The sequence below is a fragment of the Oryzias melastigma genome, linkage group LG7 (assembly GCF_002922805.2).
Source record: "Oryzias melastigma strain HK-1 linkage group LG7, ASM292280v2, whole genome shotgun sequence".
NCBI classification, from domain to species: domain Eukaryota; kingdom Metazoa; phylum Chordata; class Actinopteri; order Beloniformes; family Adrianichthyidae; genus Oryzias; species Oryzias melastigma.
The window spans coordinates 8,572,433-8,587,714 of NC_050518.1; the positions used below are offsets into that span (position 1 = coordinate 8,572,433).

Here is a 15,282-nt window from a genome sequence, read left to right on the forward strand (position 1 = left end):
TAAAATACTGACATTAATGAACCGCCTAGTGAACAAAAAAATATTTCAACTAAGATACAAGCATATATGAATTAAAGTTTGTTTGCACACTAATGGATATTATATACGTGTGAATCCAAAAAAGAAGTAAGTTGTCCATTGTAATATATTTGAACACATAAAAATACAGTTCTTATAAATACAATTTCCTTTTCCTTGGATGACTTTAAACTTTGATTTTCCTTATTCCAAACAATGAAAAACTGAATACAGAGATAGTTGTCGTGGGTCAAACAGGTGGGAAGAACGCATCTCTGCCTCACTTCTCTTTTTGTTTTCCTAACTGTTGCCATCAAAAGAAGTTTGGCCCAGTCAGGTGGTTTTCCTGCAGACTCACTGCTCTCTGCAGAGTCATTTAGTCTGAGCCCGTCAGAGGGGGGCATGTAGGGGAGAGCGTGTCTCCAAGGGTGTGACAGCAGTATGTGCGGCGGAGCAGCTCCCGGGGCCACCAGCCCCCAGGGCCCCCTGCAGGACGGCTACAATAGCAGCCCCAGGGCGGATGCCATTGCTGAGATTCCCACCCGTAACCGGGACACCTTCACCCGGGGTACAGACACACTGGCAGCAGCCGCACAATCAATTCATCAATCTCCGAGGAGAGAGGACACTGCTAAAAGGCCGCAGCAGGCCCAGCTCACAGCTAGCTTTGTACAGCAAAGGGCCACCAAGGCTGACGCTGATGATGAGGTTTTCTGGAAAAACCATAAAGAAGCAAATTGGGTCGTGCAGAGGCTGATTTAAAAATGTTAAAATGTATATTTAGATAAATAAATTCTAAAGTAATTGATAAAACATCCAAGTCATTTTTTTAAAGCTAGCAAAACAATTAAAACATAGCCAAAAAGTGAATTAATAAGTTATTTACAAGACAAACTTCCAGTTTTTTTAATATAATTAGTTGTTTAAATTAGATCAGATAAAGAAGCTAAAACTGATTAAATAGTGCTAAACGCTAAGTTAGTTGGACTCATTTTATAAAAGTTTTTTTCTTTAAAAATATGATAGGCTCAAATATCTGTGTTCAAGAGGTTAAAAAAGCAATAAGTAATAAAGTTAGTAAGTCAAAAACTTAGTTTTAGACAATGCACAAAAGAGCATCGATCACAAAAAAACATGAAAAGTTTGTCAGATCATCGCAAATTTTGCTCATTTCCACCTCTGGTCCCTACAAAACTAAAAACAGGAGAGTAAAAGAAAAATAGCTAAAGTTGTTTAAATTCAGCAGAGTGGGATGGTGTGATGAAGACAGTTTAAAAAAAACAGATTTACAGAGAAGAGAGATCAAGATAATGCAGAGCAAAGCTGAACACTATACAGCACGTTCTCTTATTTTCATCGCACTTTCATTCACAAACATATAAGCAACATTACCACTCCTATTGATAAGAACATGCATACAGAAAATCTTTTCATTTAGTAGTGTGCCTGCTCAATAACCAGTGTTTTAATCAGCACTAATGTCTGGGAATTTGTACATAGGATCAGTTCTGTGGGAATGACGCTCCACTGACTCACATGAGAGGGAAGAACTAGTTTACATTTGGGAATGCTACACTCACCCCTGGTGACAGATCGGGCTACTCATTCTGTGCTTTTAGAGTAGAGTCAGAGCAGAGCGTTATAAATAATCTTATGAAGTAAACACTCATTTGAATAAATGTTCAATGCAGAATACCAAAATTAGCAAGTACATGACAGTGATGGTAGTGTCATTGTTTTTAGGCAGGGATCTATCTCCTGGTTACTTTTATACAATGATATGTATGAGTGGCGTTATGACCAGGATGTGTTACAGTACAAAAATGAAGGGGAAGTCATTGCATTTAAATAAGTTCTTGATGCCTCAAAAGTAAGAGAGTTTCTTATGTATCCAAAATTTGATAGATTATTTTCAAAGTGTTACTGATCTAGAGGTTTTTTAATCTCTCTACTGATTTTATTTTTTGGATATTAACTATCTCAGGAAGCGTCTCAAGTTTAAAACTTTTAGAACAGGGTTACATTTATTATAATCAGTTACTAACCATGTTCATGACAGTTTTGTAGTCACCTCAATTGCACTTTTCCCATATGTGTATAAAACAGTATCATCAGCGTACATCATAATGTCAGCATCCTCACAGACAGAGGGATTTGACAACTTGATTGTCATAGAAACTGGATTTTATTTATTTTTATGTCTAAATGTATGCATTATTTAAAACTTATACAAATAATCTTCATCTTATTTTATCTTGTGTCATGTCTCGTCTTCTCTCATCTAATCTCACCTTATTTTATTTTATTTTGTGTCTCTTGTCTTGTTTCCTTTCATCTAATCTCACCTTATCTTATCTTGTGTCTCATCTCATTTTTAGATTAGATTAGATTAGAAATGGTTTATTTCAAGCAATCAAGAAGAAAAATAAACAAATTAATGTGCAATACAATCAATCATCAGAAGTTTACATCCATAAAGACATGTCAAACACAGGATAACTAAACATTAAGAGATTGCCTGAAAGGGAGTGGGAGGAAGCGGACTTATATAATCCAACCCGGCTCGACCATACTACTTCCTTTACGTGTATTATCATTATCCGCTTTGTAATTTAAGATCAGATATTTATATTTCCAACATAGATTCAAGTTATTATGAATCCTCAAGTAACAATAAATCACATGACTACGTAAGTAGATATAATACTGTTTCCGACTTTGCCATTACATATGCAGATCTATTATCAAAATTCAGACAAAATATGCAGATTATTTTTCATCAGAAAAAAAACATTAATATAAATTTTGTATAAAACATCAACAAATTTATATGCAGATTATTATTTTAACATATCTTATCTTATCTTATCTTATCTCTATCTTTATCTTTAAGTTAAGTTCATATCTAAGAGATAATTCATAAAATGTACTAATCGAAGTTCTTAGAATATCTACAAATGAATGGATGTCACAACATTTAACAAATATCGAAACTGTTCTTCATGTTCTCTTACAGCTGACTCAAGCTTTTTGAGCAAATTTCCATAAAAAGCTTCTTGACTTCCTTGACATTAGCAGTGGTTGCTGGTCATTTTATTGGCCAGAGATTAGAGACTGAACCAAAGCCTGCAATTATATAATCCAGAAATGGATGTGCACACTGAGTCCACCTACTGCTCAGAGGCTCTGCAGCAGCTCTGAGGCCCCGGAGGCCAACTCTCAGACTCTGTCTCCTCCTGCTGGACAGTGAGCTGCTTGCAAATGTGGGACAACAGCCTACAGTTCAACCACATCTGTGGCTTTTCTGAAAATCTTTATCTGCCCGGTTCACTCAGACTGCTTTGGCTTTCCCGCGTTCTTTAAAGACCAAGATTGATAGCGTGTCGGTTTTCCACAGTTACAGATATCCATCCCTTTAGTGTCTGCTTGCTCAGGTTTTTTTTTGCTCAGGAATTTAGTCTTCTCCAAGGCAATTTTCCTAAATTAAATATGCTCTTGTTTTGGGTTCAAAAGTCACTTGACAATCCAACAATGAGGCCGTTGTGGCCGGCTGCTCCGCACGCATCAAAGAAGTGATTAAACAGTTGACAGGCCTGCATGGACAATACTGCTCTTTACGGGGAAAACAGTGCAGCCAGTCAGGCTGGACGCTCGCTGGGGGAGAACAACACTCGCCCCGCATGCAGAGACTCACAGCACTGAAGGACAACAACAAGCAGGATGCTTTTTGGTTCCTTGAAATATTAATTTACATCTTTAAGAGTGCAACATTTTACTTGTTTTTTTGGGGGGGGGATTTTTTATGGTATTTTAGCAGCAAAGCTAAGTACGTCTCATTTTTATTCACTTTCAAACATTCCACAGAAATGTTTACTCTTTGTGAGAAGCGACGCTGTAGCTCTGTTGGAAAAGGAAGACGGACCAGCTTCTGATTGGTAAAGAACTCTGGATTCATCAGACAGCCCACTCTTTGGGAGGGAAATCCCAGCATCTGAGGCATCCACAGCTTCTCGCTCTTTTGCAGTCTTGTTATTTACTGGAGTGATTTAGTTTTGCATCCCAAGGAAGGAAATTTTGAATCATTTTTCATGGACGGAGAAATAATCTGAAATTAATTTTTGCATCAGTACCAAATATCAAGGACAGTTAAGCAAAGGTGCTGATGTTTCAGTGAAGAAGATCAGTGTCAGCATGGCTCACTTGCCAGTCATAATACTGTTAGTAGTTTTGTCAGATGGGATTCAAACTGAGTTGTTACGAACACATGAAGGTAAGAGAAAATTCTACTTCCTATTAAGTGTGTTAAAGAATCAACTATTTACAATAAAAATAAAGCGAATTGATGAAAAACTCAAAGAAACACTGCTTACAGATTTAAAATGTTCAAAACATTGTTTCCAAAACTTGTGATATGACTGTAACAGTGATGTTATTTAAGATATATCCCAGTCAAATTCAATATTTTAATTATTACAAATAGATTTTTGTGTGTCCAAATTTACAATCCATTTATTTTCTGTCTTTTAAAATTGATTAAAGTCAAAATTTAAGAAAGTATCACTAAGTTTGTCCCTTTTTTTTGGATTAGATAGCCGTAGATTAAAGTCAGATCACAAAACTCTTTCAGTTTTTTGCTTGAAACTTCTGCAAATCAAAAAGAAAAACGTTTTTGAAAAGTTCTGCTTCTTGTTGATATCTGCGAGTTCAAAATGAAAACAGGAAATGGTGTTTGCTACTGCGGGTTGCTAATCTTTGCACACGCAGAGCCAGAGTTACACTTTCTGTTGTTGGTGTACGTCCCCTTCCGTTCATTTGGCTTCCCTCTGCCAGAGGGGCCACTCACACACGGCCCATTGTCTCTTGGTATGATCTCAGCAACACTCACCCTGCAGATGCACACACATGCACACATAGAAGCCCTGTCTGTCACTGCATCACTCTTCACTCACTGGAACACTGTCTACATTTATTGCTTTTTCACAATGAGACACTTTGTCCGAGATAAAGACCTTCTCCTTCGGCCCTCTGCCTCCTCTCCATCATCTCAGGCCTGCACTGTGGCCCCGGGTTGCAGCCCGCCTGTATGCCAGGTCTCAGCTGCATCAGGAAACACACTAATCAGAGTAGAGTTCATTCCAGGGTGTATGCTTCTTTTAGTAAAAAATTGCTTGAAATCGTTTCTTCTTCCCCGCTGGAATCAGAGGTGTGTCCCGGCACTCAGAATGATCTGAGCTCCACCGGCTCGCAGCAAAATCAATACAACCTGATAAAAGAGCGGTACGAAGGCTGCGAGATCATCATGGGAAACCTGGAGATCACTCAGATCGAAAGCAACTGGGACTTCTCCTTCCTCAAGGTAAATGCAGGCAGCTGATAATTTGCTCAAACACTATGAACTGTGAATCTGATCTCATTAAGTCTGATGAAAAAAAATAAATTTTTATTTCCTCCAGACAATCCGAGAGGTGACCGGTTACATCCTTATTGCCATGAACCACTTTCAGGAGATCCCCTTGGGTCAACTACGGGTCATCAGAGGGAACAGTTTGTATGAAAAACGCTTTGCCCTGTCGGTTTTCTTCAATTATCCTAAGGATGGCTCCAGTGGGCTGCGGCAGCTAGGGCTTGTGAATTTGACAGGTAAATGGAATGAGAAGAATAAAAGATTAGAAGTAGAAATAAATGATAACTACTTTTTTTATTTGATAAACTGTTTGCACATGTATTTGCAACAGGCTTCTTGAGATAAAGAATGTTTGTGTCGCTTCACAGAAATCCTGGAGGGAGGAGTGCAGATTATCAATAATAAATATCTCAGTTATGGCCCCTGGATCTTCTGGCAAGACATTGTACAAGACAGCAACGCACCAATAGAAATCCAGAACAATGGAGAAAAAGGTTTCTACTCAGATATTCTCCAACAGCTTTCCAGACCGTCTCTTTCTTTTTTAACCAGCTGTTTTTTACATCACCTCCTCTGGTCTAAGGCTCCTGCCACAAATCCTGTGGTAATTATTGTTGGGGACCAAACGAGCATCAGTGTCAGATCCGTGAGTTTTCTGTTTCTGCTTTCCTCCCATAAAGACAGATCTAAGAGGTGTACGATAAAGGCTTAAATGTGTATATTCAGATTTTTCTCTGATCCAACCTGAGTCTTTTCTGTCTCAGTGACTAAGATGGTGTGCGCCCCGCAGTGTAACGGCCGCTGCTTTGGAACCAGCCCCCGGGACTGCTGTCACGTAGAGTGTGCAGCAGGATGCAGAGGCCCTCTGGATGTAGACTGTTATGTAAGGAGTTTATATTTGCAAGAACTCTTGCACAGACTGCTGTGCAAACATGGTAACACGAAAAAACAAAACTTGCAACATCTTTTTATCTCAACACACTGAAATGTACATATATAAAACAAAGACTTGTACTGATTTCAAGCCAAACTGCAACTTATAAAGTAAAATTTCCTTTAAAAATTAACTCGAATTATGTTCTAGTGGCTTTTTCCCCAAGATGAAAGACATTTTTAAGAAAATTAGGCTTAGAGCAAAATTTCAGAATTTTTCTTTATTCTAGTTGTTGTGAATGAGAAGCAGACAAAATCATAAAGTTGGAAAAAAAACCTGTAGGTGTGACGTAGAAGCCACAAGCTCTCTGCTCCATTCTAATGCATCCACCTGCTGTCAAATAGATCCATGCATACTGTACGTTTGTTTTCCCCGTCTCAAAACTATATGGCTGCATGGCTCTGTCATTGCTGACCATTTCCGTTGCACCAGTAATGTGAGATTAGGGGTTTGAGAAGCTGTAAGATAGGGGGAGAACGTGTAAACAAATAGACTCTGCGCCATGAGTCCCGCCTACAACTACAAGACAAATTTCTAAAGAACTATTGTCGCTCTGCAGAAACTATGTAGATTGTCCATCAGAGGATCAGAGAAGTTACAACATACAAGCTGTTAAAAAAAGCAAACCAAAAACTGACTTTTAACATCAAACTTGTTGATTAATAATTATCGTTTTCCCCTTTGTTAAATCTGTGCAATTATATCCATCCTTTTTTTTATTAATTTTAATGTTTCATAATGTTTTCATCAGTAACACTTGTCATTTTTTACTCTTCATATTGTTATTTTTACTGTTGTCTTTTGAGTTTTTAGGTAGACAATTTTCACATCTGTCTGGGGACAACTGATACTGGCTCACTACGGTGATGCTTTGAATGTGCACTGTCCCTGAGAAATAAAATAACTAAAATATGACTATATCATTGACTTGCATTTGCTAATGTTTGGCATGTATTTTTTGCTTGAAAATTGTAATCTTTGTCTGTTATTGTGTGTCCGTCAAGGCGTGCCGTCATTTCAATGACTCTGGAGCCTGCGTGTCCCAGTGTCCCCAGTCTCTCATCTACAACAAGCAGAAATTTCAAATGGAAACCAACCCCAATGCAAAGTACCAGTATGGCTCAATCTGTGTGTCTAAATGCCCCAGTGAGTGTTCGGTTTATGGATTCTGCTCTAAGCCATTCTCTGAATTACTAATCAGTATCTCATGGGTTTGTCTTTCCTCTCTTTAGCTCATTTTATAGTGGATGGGAGCTCCTGTGTGAGGGTCTGTCCTCCAGACAAAATGGAGGTGGACCGAGACGGTCAGAAGCAGTGTGAGCCATGCAGCGGATTCTGCCCAAAAGGTAACAGCAAGATGACACTTCCTTCTTCTCACTGATAGATCGCTTTTCACTGGCTTTGGTGATCTCTGTAGTGTGTGAGGGTACGGGTGCAAACCACAGGCAGACGGTTGACTCCAGCAACATCGACAGCTTCATCAACTGCACCAAGATCCAGGGCAGTCTTCACTTCCTGGTCATGGGAATCCATGGGTAACTCTTGGCTCCAGAAGCAGAATCTATGACAGGACACTTGCAGTTGGCACATTCATGAATCTGTCGTTCACAGAGATGGATTTAGGAACATTCCACCACTTGATGCCAAAAAGTTAGAAGTTTTCCACACTGTGAGAGAAATAACAGGTAAGGGTGGGGTTCGTTTCCACACAGAGGGGCAGAAAATTATCTAGTTAGCCACCAATTGTGCAAGTTTTCCCACTTAAAAAGATGAGAGGTTTGTTATTCTCATTATAGATCTCAATTCTTTTTCTAGACCCTTTGTTGGCAATAACAGCAGTCAAACATTTTCTGTAAGTATTTGACAAACTATTGCTGGTATTTTGGCCCATTCCTCCATGCAGATCTCCTCTAGAGCAGTGATGTTTTGAGGCTGTTGTTGGACAACATGGATTTTCAACTCCCTCCAAAGATTTATTTTTGGTTTTGATCTGGAGACTGGCCAGGCCACTCTTTGAAAATCAGACAATGTGATTTTCTCAAAGTTTTTCCTCTCATTTTGTCTCTCACAGGTGAAGTATACGTGTGATAAAAATTAGGACTCTCTCATCATTTTAAGTGGGAGAACTTGTACAGTTGTTGGCTGACTAAATACTTCACCCCACTGTTAATAAGTAATATTTTCTCTTAAACAATGTGTTTTCTAATGCTATAACTGCTTCATCCTTAGATATTCTAAACATCCAGTCATGGCCCACAGAACTGAAAGATCTTTCTGTGTTTTCAAGCCTCACCACCATTCAAGGGAGGTCCCTCCACAAGTAAGGCTGATTCCATGAAGTAAACAGTCAAAAACTGTCAAAAAAGTCCATCGTGAGTGAGAAAATTAAAAATTTCTGCCGCAGAAAAGTCAGTATGATAGAGTATTTTTGAAATAGACAATAGGGGCTGTAGGTCTACCAGACAGTATATTTTCTCTTTTTTTACCACGCTTCCATGGAGTCATCTGAGTGTTTTGACACCTCCTGTCTGTCATCTCACTTGCTCTCTGTGCTGGCAACTCTAAAATTCTTTCTGATTCATGTTGGCAATTTCTCATCACTCTTCTCTATCTGCATTTCCCAGTTTAGAACAGGCTTGGAGTTCTGTCTTGATCCTGACATTCTGACTAAAGTGTGACGCGTTGCTGTGGTGCGAGGGTTTTGAAATAGTTTTTCATCTTTCTGCCTTAAACTCCCTTAAACAAAAGGCGTTTCTCCCTGATGGTGATGCACATCCCCACACTGACCTCCCTGGGTCTGCGCTCTCTCCGGGAAATCAGTGACGGCAGTGTCTACATCAGCCAGAATGCCAACCTCTGTTATCACCACACTGTGGACTGGACGCAGCTGTTCAGAGGCCACCGAGTTCGAATCAACAATCTGAGCAACAACAAGCCACTCACAGAGTGTGGTGAGGAGAGTTTTCAGTGTTCAGTCTTCAGGCTGGTGCATCACTTGAACTGAGATGTGTTTGCAGTTGCAGAGGGTCACGTGTGTGACCCGCTATGCTCAGATTCGGGCTGCTGGGGTCCTGGTCCGCAACAGTGTCTTTCCTGCAGGAACCACAGCCGCGATGGCACGTGTGTGGGAGGCTGTCATTTTTACTCTGGGTCAGTAGGGATGAGAAGATTGTCTTGTGGCTAACGTTACTCCTCCTCGGTGGATAAGTATTTTCTGAATATGTGTCTGCAGCACTCCCAGAGAGTCTGCAGGTTCTGATGGAGAGTGTGTCAGCTGTCATCCAGAATGCAAGCCTCAGTGGGGGAAAGTCAGCTGCACAGGACCGGTAACTATAAATGCACTAGCTTCTGTCTCATTATAACTCACAAGGAGATGCATAGATTTCATTTGCCTTTTTTTTATTTTTCCGTTTTCAATACTAACAGGTGTTTCTAAAAGAGAAAATTTGATTTTAGGATTTTTTAAAACTTCTAAAAGAGGCACAAACACCAAAAAAATCCCTTCTTTGAACAAAACTGGTAAATGATTGCATGCATTTTTCATAGAATTCCAAATAGATGATCCCAAAAAATGTCTCACTCCCTGTATGGTGTCTTTTCATTAACTCATTCCTTCACACATTTTTTTCCACTAAAGGGGGCCAATGACTGTGTTGCTTGTGCCAATCTGCGAGACGGTCCTTACTGCGTGTCCTCCTGTCCCTCTGGGGTTAATGATGGACAGAAAGGGCTGATTTTCAAATATCCCACTAAGGAAGGTCTATGTGAGCCGTGTCATCAAAACTGCACTCAGGGGTGAGATTTAGAGAGAATTCCTGTTCTTATATGTGTAATTTTATAATGTTTGTTTGGATTTAGGTTTATCAGTCATTAAATCTGAGCTATGTTTGTGTTCAAGATGCTTTGGCCCGGGGTTGAGTGATTGCTTAGAGACAGCAAGGCTGGCAGTGAGCAGGTGAGTATCTCCAATATTCAAAAGTGAAAAAGCAAGAGTTAAAATTGTTGTTTAAAAGCTTTTAAATCTTGTTTTCTTCTTGTCTTTGTTCTTTATCAGACACATTCAAAACAAATAATTTCAAACCACTTTGGCTCAAAAATTACTTTATTTTAGCATCTTAAGTAAAAGCAAAAATAAGTGACTTTTTTTCTCTTTTTTGCTGGAAATGAATCCAGATGTCAAGGGCTTAAAATTTATCAAAGGCTGCTATATTTAAAGTAGATTTGTGCAAAAAAATAATAAATGTTCGTAAGGTTTGTACATAAATTTGAATGTTACTGTATCTTATTCTTTGGTTTCTGTTTTAATTGAGCAAATTCGGTTTCCTTTACATATTTTCATACTTTAAAGGTGTAATTATCTTAAGTCTTCTTTTTCTTTTCTTCGTGCTTTATCAGACACATTCAAAATAAAAAATGTTAGTCAGTTTTTTATTCAAATTTGGTTAATGAATTTAATTCTAAAGACTTACACTTTTTCTAGGAAATGTTTTCTGAAATCCACAAATGAATAGACGATGATGCTGTGTGTGAGATGAACATGTGATTTGTGTAAACTTATATTCCATCACCACCTCTGCTTGGCCTTGCAGCGGGCAGATCACCGGCATCGCTTTGGGCGTCCCGTCTGGCTTGATTTTCTGCCTGGCTATGGTTTTCCTGGGAGTTCTGTACCACAGGGGCCTCGCCATCCAGCGCAAAAGGGCCATGAGGAGATATCTGGAGAGCGGAGAGGTAAAAATCTACCAGCTTAAATTAGCTGTTTACACAGCAAAAAAACAGAAACTGTTCTAAAGTTTGGGGTGATTTTTACAGAGCTTTGAACCTCTGGGTCCTGGAGAAAAAGGCACAAAAGTTTACGCCCGGATTCTGAAGCCATCTGACCTGAAAAAAATCAAAGTTCTCGGCTTTGGTGTTTTTGGCACAGTGCACAAAGTATTTGGGATTTTATTTTGTTGCTAGACTTTCATCCATCAGCCACTGATAATTATTGTGATATTTCGTTTTAAAATAATATTTGTATTTGAGGGCTTTTGGACTCCAGAGGGAGAGTCTGTGAAGATACCCGTTGCCATCAAGACCATCCAGGACATCTCCGGTCGACAGACGTTCACGGAGATCACAAATGTAAGTCTGCTGAAAAATATGGAAATGTAAATTAATATGAGATTAAACTGACAAGAAAACACCCGGTTAACACAATACTGAAGTAGCATAACATTTTCTGCAGCACATGCTTTCCATGGGTAGTCTGGATCACCCCTACATTGTCAGGCTGCTGGGAATCTGCCCAGGCGCCGCCCTGCAGCTGGTGACGGCGCTCAGCTCTCAGGGCTCCGTACTGGAACACATCAGACAGAACCGGAGCAGTCTGGACCCTCAGCGGCTGCTCAACTGGTGTGTGCAGATCGCTAAGGTGAGTCCATCTGAAATCGTTCTCGTTGGGAAGTAGGAGCAGTAAGAGAACATGAGCTTGTGTAACAGGGTATGTTTTACCTGGAAGAACACTGCATGGTTCACAAAAACCTGGCCGCCCGCAACGTCTTGTTGAAAAACAACTACCAGGTGCAGATCTCGGACTACGGCGTGGCAGACCTCCTTTATTCCGATGACAAGAAATACATCTACACAGACGCAAAGGTTGCTGAGACTCACGTTTTCTAAAATGATTTTAGCATCTCTTCTCTTACTTGCATTGTTTTCCTCTTACAGACGCCAATAAAATGGATGGCACTTGAAAGCATCTTATTCCGGAGATACACCCATCAAAGCGACGTTTGGAGTTATGGTGGGGGGCTTTGGTGATCTCGCTGATTGTTAAACCCTGAGAGCACAGTTTAAATGTGGTTCTTGAACAGGGGTGACGGTGTGGGAGATGATGTCCTTTGGCGCTGAGCCGTACGCCTCAGTCCAGCCTCAGGACGTGCCCGGCCTGCTGGAAAAAGGAGAGCGTCTGTCACAGCCTCACATCTGCACGATAGATGTCTACATGGTGATGGTTAAATGTGAGCATTTGTTCTGACCTCAAACATACCAAATATTAATACATTTTGAAGATCCTGTAATGTTAATTTTATTTCTGTTCAGGCTGGATGATTGATGAAATTGTGAGGCCGACATTCAAGGAACTGGCGAGTGACTTCACAAGGATGGCGAGGGATCCCCACAGATACCTTGTCATCAAGGTGTGTGGTTACTCATTTACAATAAATAGTTTTAGAATGAATTTGATGCTTTAAAACTGAACTAATTTGCATTGTTTCAGCTGGAAGGAGAAGTTGCTGCTCCAGGTGAGATTTGTAGAAGGGAATCGGAAAGAGGACTTCTGGATCCAGATTTAGAAGATCCAGATGAAGGACTAGAGGACGCTTTGGCTACTCCTCCTCTTCAACATTCCCCATCCTGGAGTCTGCCCCGATCCCGCATTAATTCTTACAGGGTAATACTTTACTTATAGATTCTATAGACTCACTGTCACTATTTCTATGCAAGATCTTTAAATCAGGGTAAAACAGATTTTTTCCTTCCTGACCCATAGAGTGGCTCATCTCAGGCTACACCAACTGGATACCTGCAAATGACCCCAAGCCCTGTTAACAGCATCCGCCAGGTGTGACACACACAGCTGCTAAAGTTCATTAGAACACATATGTTTTGTGTGTTGTAGGGGTGTAACGATTCATTGACTTTATCAATCGAGCAGTTTATATTCCTACAATCAACCAGATTGACCTGTTTTAAGCACATTTTTAATCATTGACTATGAATCGGATCATCAACCACAAAATATATTATTACACCCACAGTAGAGAATAAAAATGTTGGAGTCTCGCATTTAATCCCTGAGGTACACCACAAATAATAACGTCACACTGCTTGAATTTTGTCTAAAGGTGTCCTGAATCAATTTTTAGGTCAGTGAATCGGATCAAAATGAACCAATTTTGACAATGAATCATATCGTCAACCACAAATTATCACATGAATCAAAGTTAAAATGAATTGTTACACCCCTATGCTGCATGAATTGCCTGAGTCTGTAAAAAAAGTTGCAGCACCAGTATCTCTATTTTCCCTTCAGCTGTGGTTTCACCGCGCCCGTCTGAGCTCAGTGCGCACGCTCCCAGACCGATCAGATTTCAGGAGAATCGGCAGGGAGGCAGAGCTGCATGTGGAGGGTTTACCAACCGGGAGAGGCTGCAGGACAAGGTTTGACTTGGAGAGGAGTACTCCTTGTGCTCCCGTTGGCCAACAAAGAAAACTTTCAACTGCCTCAAGTCCATCGTCCTACAAAGTGTGGACAGCAGAGGAAGAGGAGGAAGATGTGGATCGCCATGGCTACGTTCTTCCTGGGTCACCTTGCAACTCAGATAGAGGTAAGTAGTGTGCAGAAGATGATGACAAGTAAACATAACAATTGTTTTGAATTACCCTTACTCTGGAATTTTCCACTTTTCTTATTTCATTCACTCACAGTTTTCCAGATCTGTAATTCTGGACAAGGGAACTCCAGGTTGAAAAGTAACCTGGTGCTTGTGGCGACGAACCCCCAAGAATATGAAACCATGAACACAGAGCCTGCTTCTTCTCCATCTTCGGGCAGCAGTGCAAATGGAGATGACTTTCTGGTGTTGCCCTCCCCAACACTTATGGCGTTGTCGTATATGAAAGACACATCCTATGATGAAACAGCGAGGAGTAACAAAGTGCACAATGATAAAGCTGCAAACAACCAAAGAGATTCTACGGACACAAATCAGGATGTAAACAGTCAAACAGAGACAGACCACAAGAGTGGCAGGTATGAATACATGGAGATCACAAGGTCCAAGTCTTCAGACGAATTTGATCTTAAGTTGGATGCAAGTCAAATGTTGGATGTAAAGACAGAAGAAACAAATCAAGCAGTTGAGGTTCTCACAAACCAGCACAAGGAGGAAGAGGAAACGGTGAAGATCCATGACACAAACCATCAGTCCACTCTTCCAGAGGATCTGAGCTGTGTGGTCACTCATGTGCCAGATGTGCTGGTAGCTGGAGGAGGCAAAGTGGAAGAGTATGAAGAGATGGTTTTTGGAGTGGTGCCTGATGGGTGGAGGCACACAGAATATCAGAACCTCCCAGTGAGGGGAAGGGCTATTCCTGAGGAGAAGGCTGGGGGCAGGTGTGCAGGGACGGGGGATTACATCAAGGTGTGTTCTGGCTTGGGTGATGCAGGCAACAACACATCCTTTGATAACCCAGACTACTGGCACAGCAGGCTGTTCCTCAAACCAGATGCTGTGCGCACCTAATGGAACTGCTGCCCATACACAACTTACAGATTTAAGATGACGAACATACATGTATAATTTTATGTTGTGCTACAATTTTTGCATATATTTTTAAAAGAATACATTTTTTTAAGTATGCTTTTTTTTGTATCTCTTTGCATCATGTAAAAACCGCTAAATTCAAAAACAAAGATTATTCCAGATTAATGGGGACACTTATTTCAAATTCCAATAATTTGAACAAGTAAAATGGCAACTTTAAAACGCTCTCTGTACCTCTCATATAAGCATAATCACATATTGTGTTTTTACTGTATCCAGTTTGAAATGTTATGCATTTTTTTAAGTTCTGCTTTTTTACTTTGTTTGTAAACATCTTAAAAAAGAAAAATCATTCTTGTATTTGTGAATGTACTTTTTATACCTTAAAACTATATTAAAAGAGTAAACAAAAAGGAATAATCAACTTAGTGACACTGAAACTGTGCCCATTTATCTCTGAGTCACACTGTTTGAAATTTTGGCTAACAATATTCTTCATTGATGTTGAGTCAGTGAATTGGATCGTTCAAAGTGAACCAATATCGACCATGAATTGAATCGTCAACCACAAAACAAATTGTCAAACCCCTAGTGCAGGATAAAAAATGTTGGAG

General features: G+C 40.1%; 1 protein-coding gene across 1 annotated transcript; it reads left to right on the forward strand.

Moving 5' to 3' along the window:
• The first annotated feature begins 4,687 nt into the window (after positions 1 to 4,687).
• erbb3b (erb-b2 receptor tyrosine kinase 3b) lies at positions 4,688 to 15,017 on the forward strand. Its single transcript, XM_024293785.2, has 27 exons — positions 4,688 to 5,374; positions 5,472 to 5,658; positions 5,791 to 5,916; positions 6,006 to 6,068; positions 6,187 to 6,305; positions 7,361 to 7,502; positions 7,589 to 7,702; positions 7,774 to 7,891; positions 7,968 to 8,041; positions 8,586 to 8,676; positions 9,105 to 9,307; positions 9,374 to 9,506; positions 9,589 to 9,682; positions 9,994 to 10,151; positions 10,255 to 10,311; positions 10,946 to 11,087; positions 11,169 to 11,288; positions 11,382 to 11,480; positions 11,584 to 11,769; positions 11,838 to 11,993; positions 12,066 to 12,141; positions 12,212 to 12,358; positions 12,441 to 12,538; positions 12,619 to 12,792; positions 12,892 to 12,963; positions 13,435 to 13,729; positions 13,830 to 15,017. Exons 1-27 carry the CDS (start codon positions 5,102 to 5,104, stop codon positions 14,645 to 14,647), a joined length of 4,335 nt encoding a protein of 1,444 aa, XP_024149553.2. The 5' UTR covers positions 4,688 to 5,101; the 3' UTR covers positions 14,648 to 15,017.
• Positions 15,018 to 15,282: the final 265 nt, after the last annotated feature.

Excerpts from the sequence above, each read along its gene's own strand:
- erbb3b (XM_024293785.2), top strand. The coding sequence starts at position 5,102 with ATGCCAGGTCTCAGCTGCATCAGGAAACACACTAATCAGAGTAGAGTT. Across the intron at positions 6,306-7,360 it reads CTCTGGATGTAGACTGTTAT|GCGTGCCGTCATTTCAATGA; the intron begins GTAAGGAGTTTA and ends GTGTCCGTCAAG. Across the intron at positions 7,892-7,967 it reads CTGGTCATGGGAATCCATGG|AGATGGATTTAGGAACATTC; the intron begins GTAACTCTTGGC and ends TGTCGTTCACAG.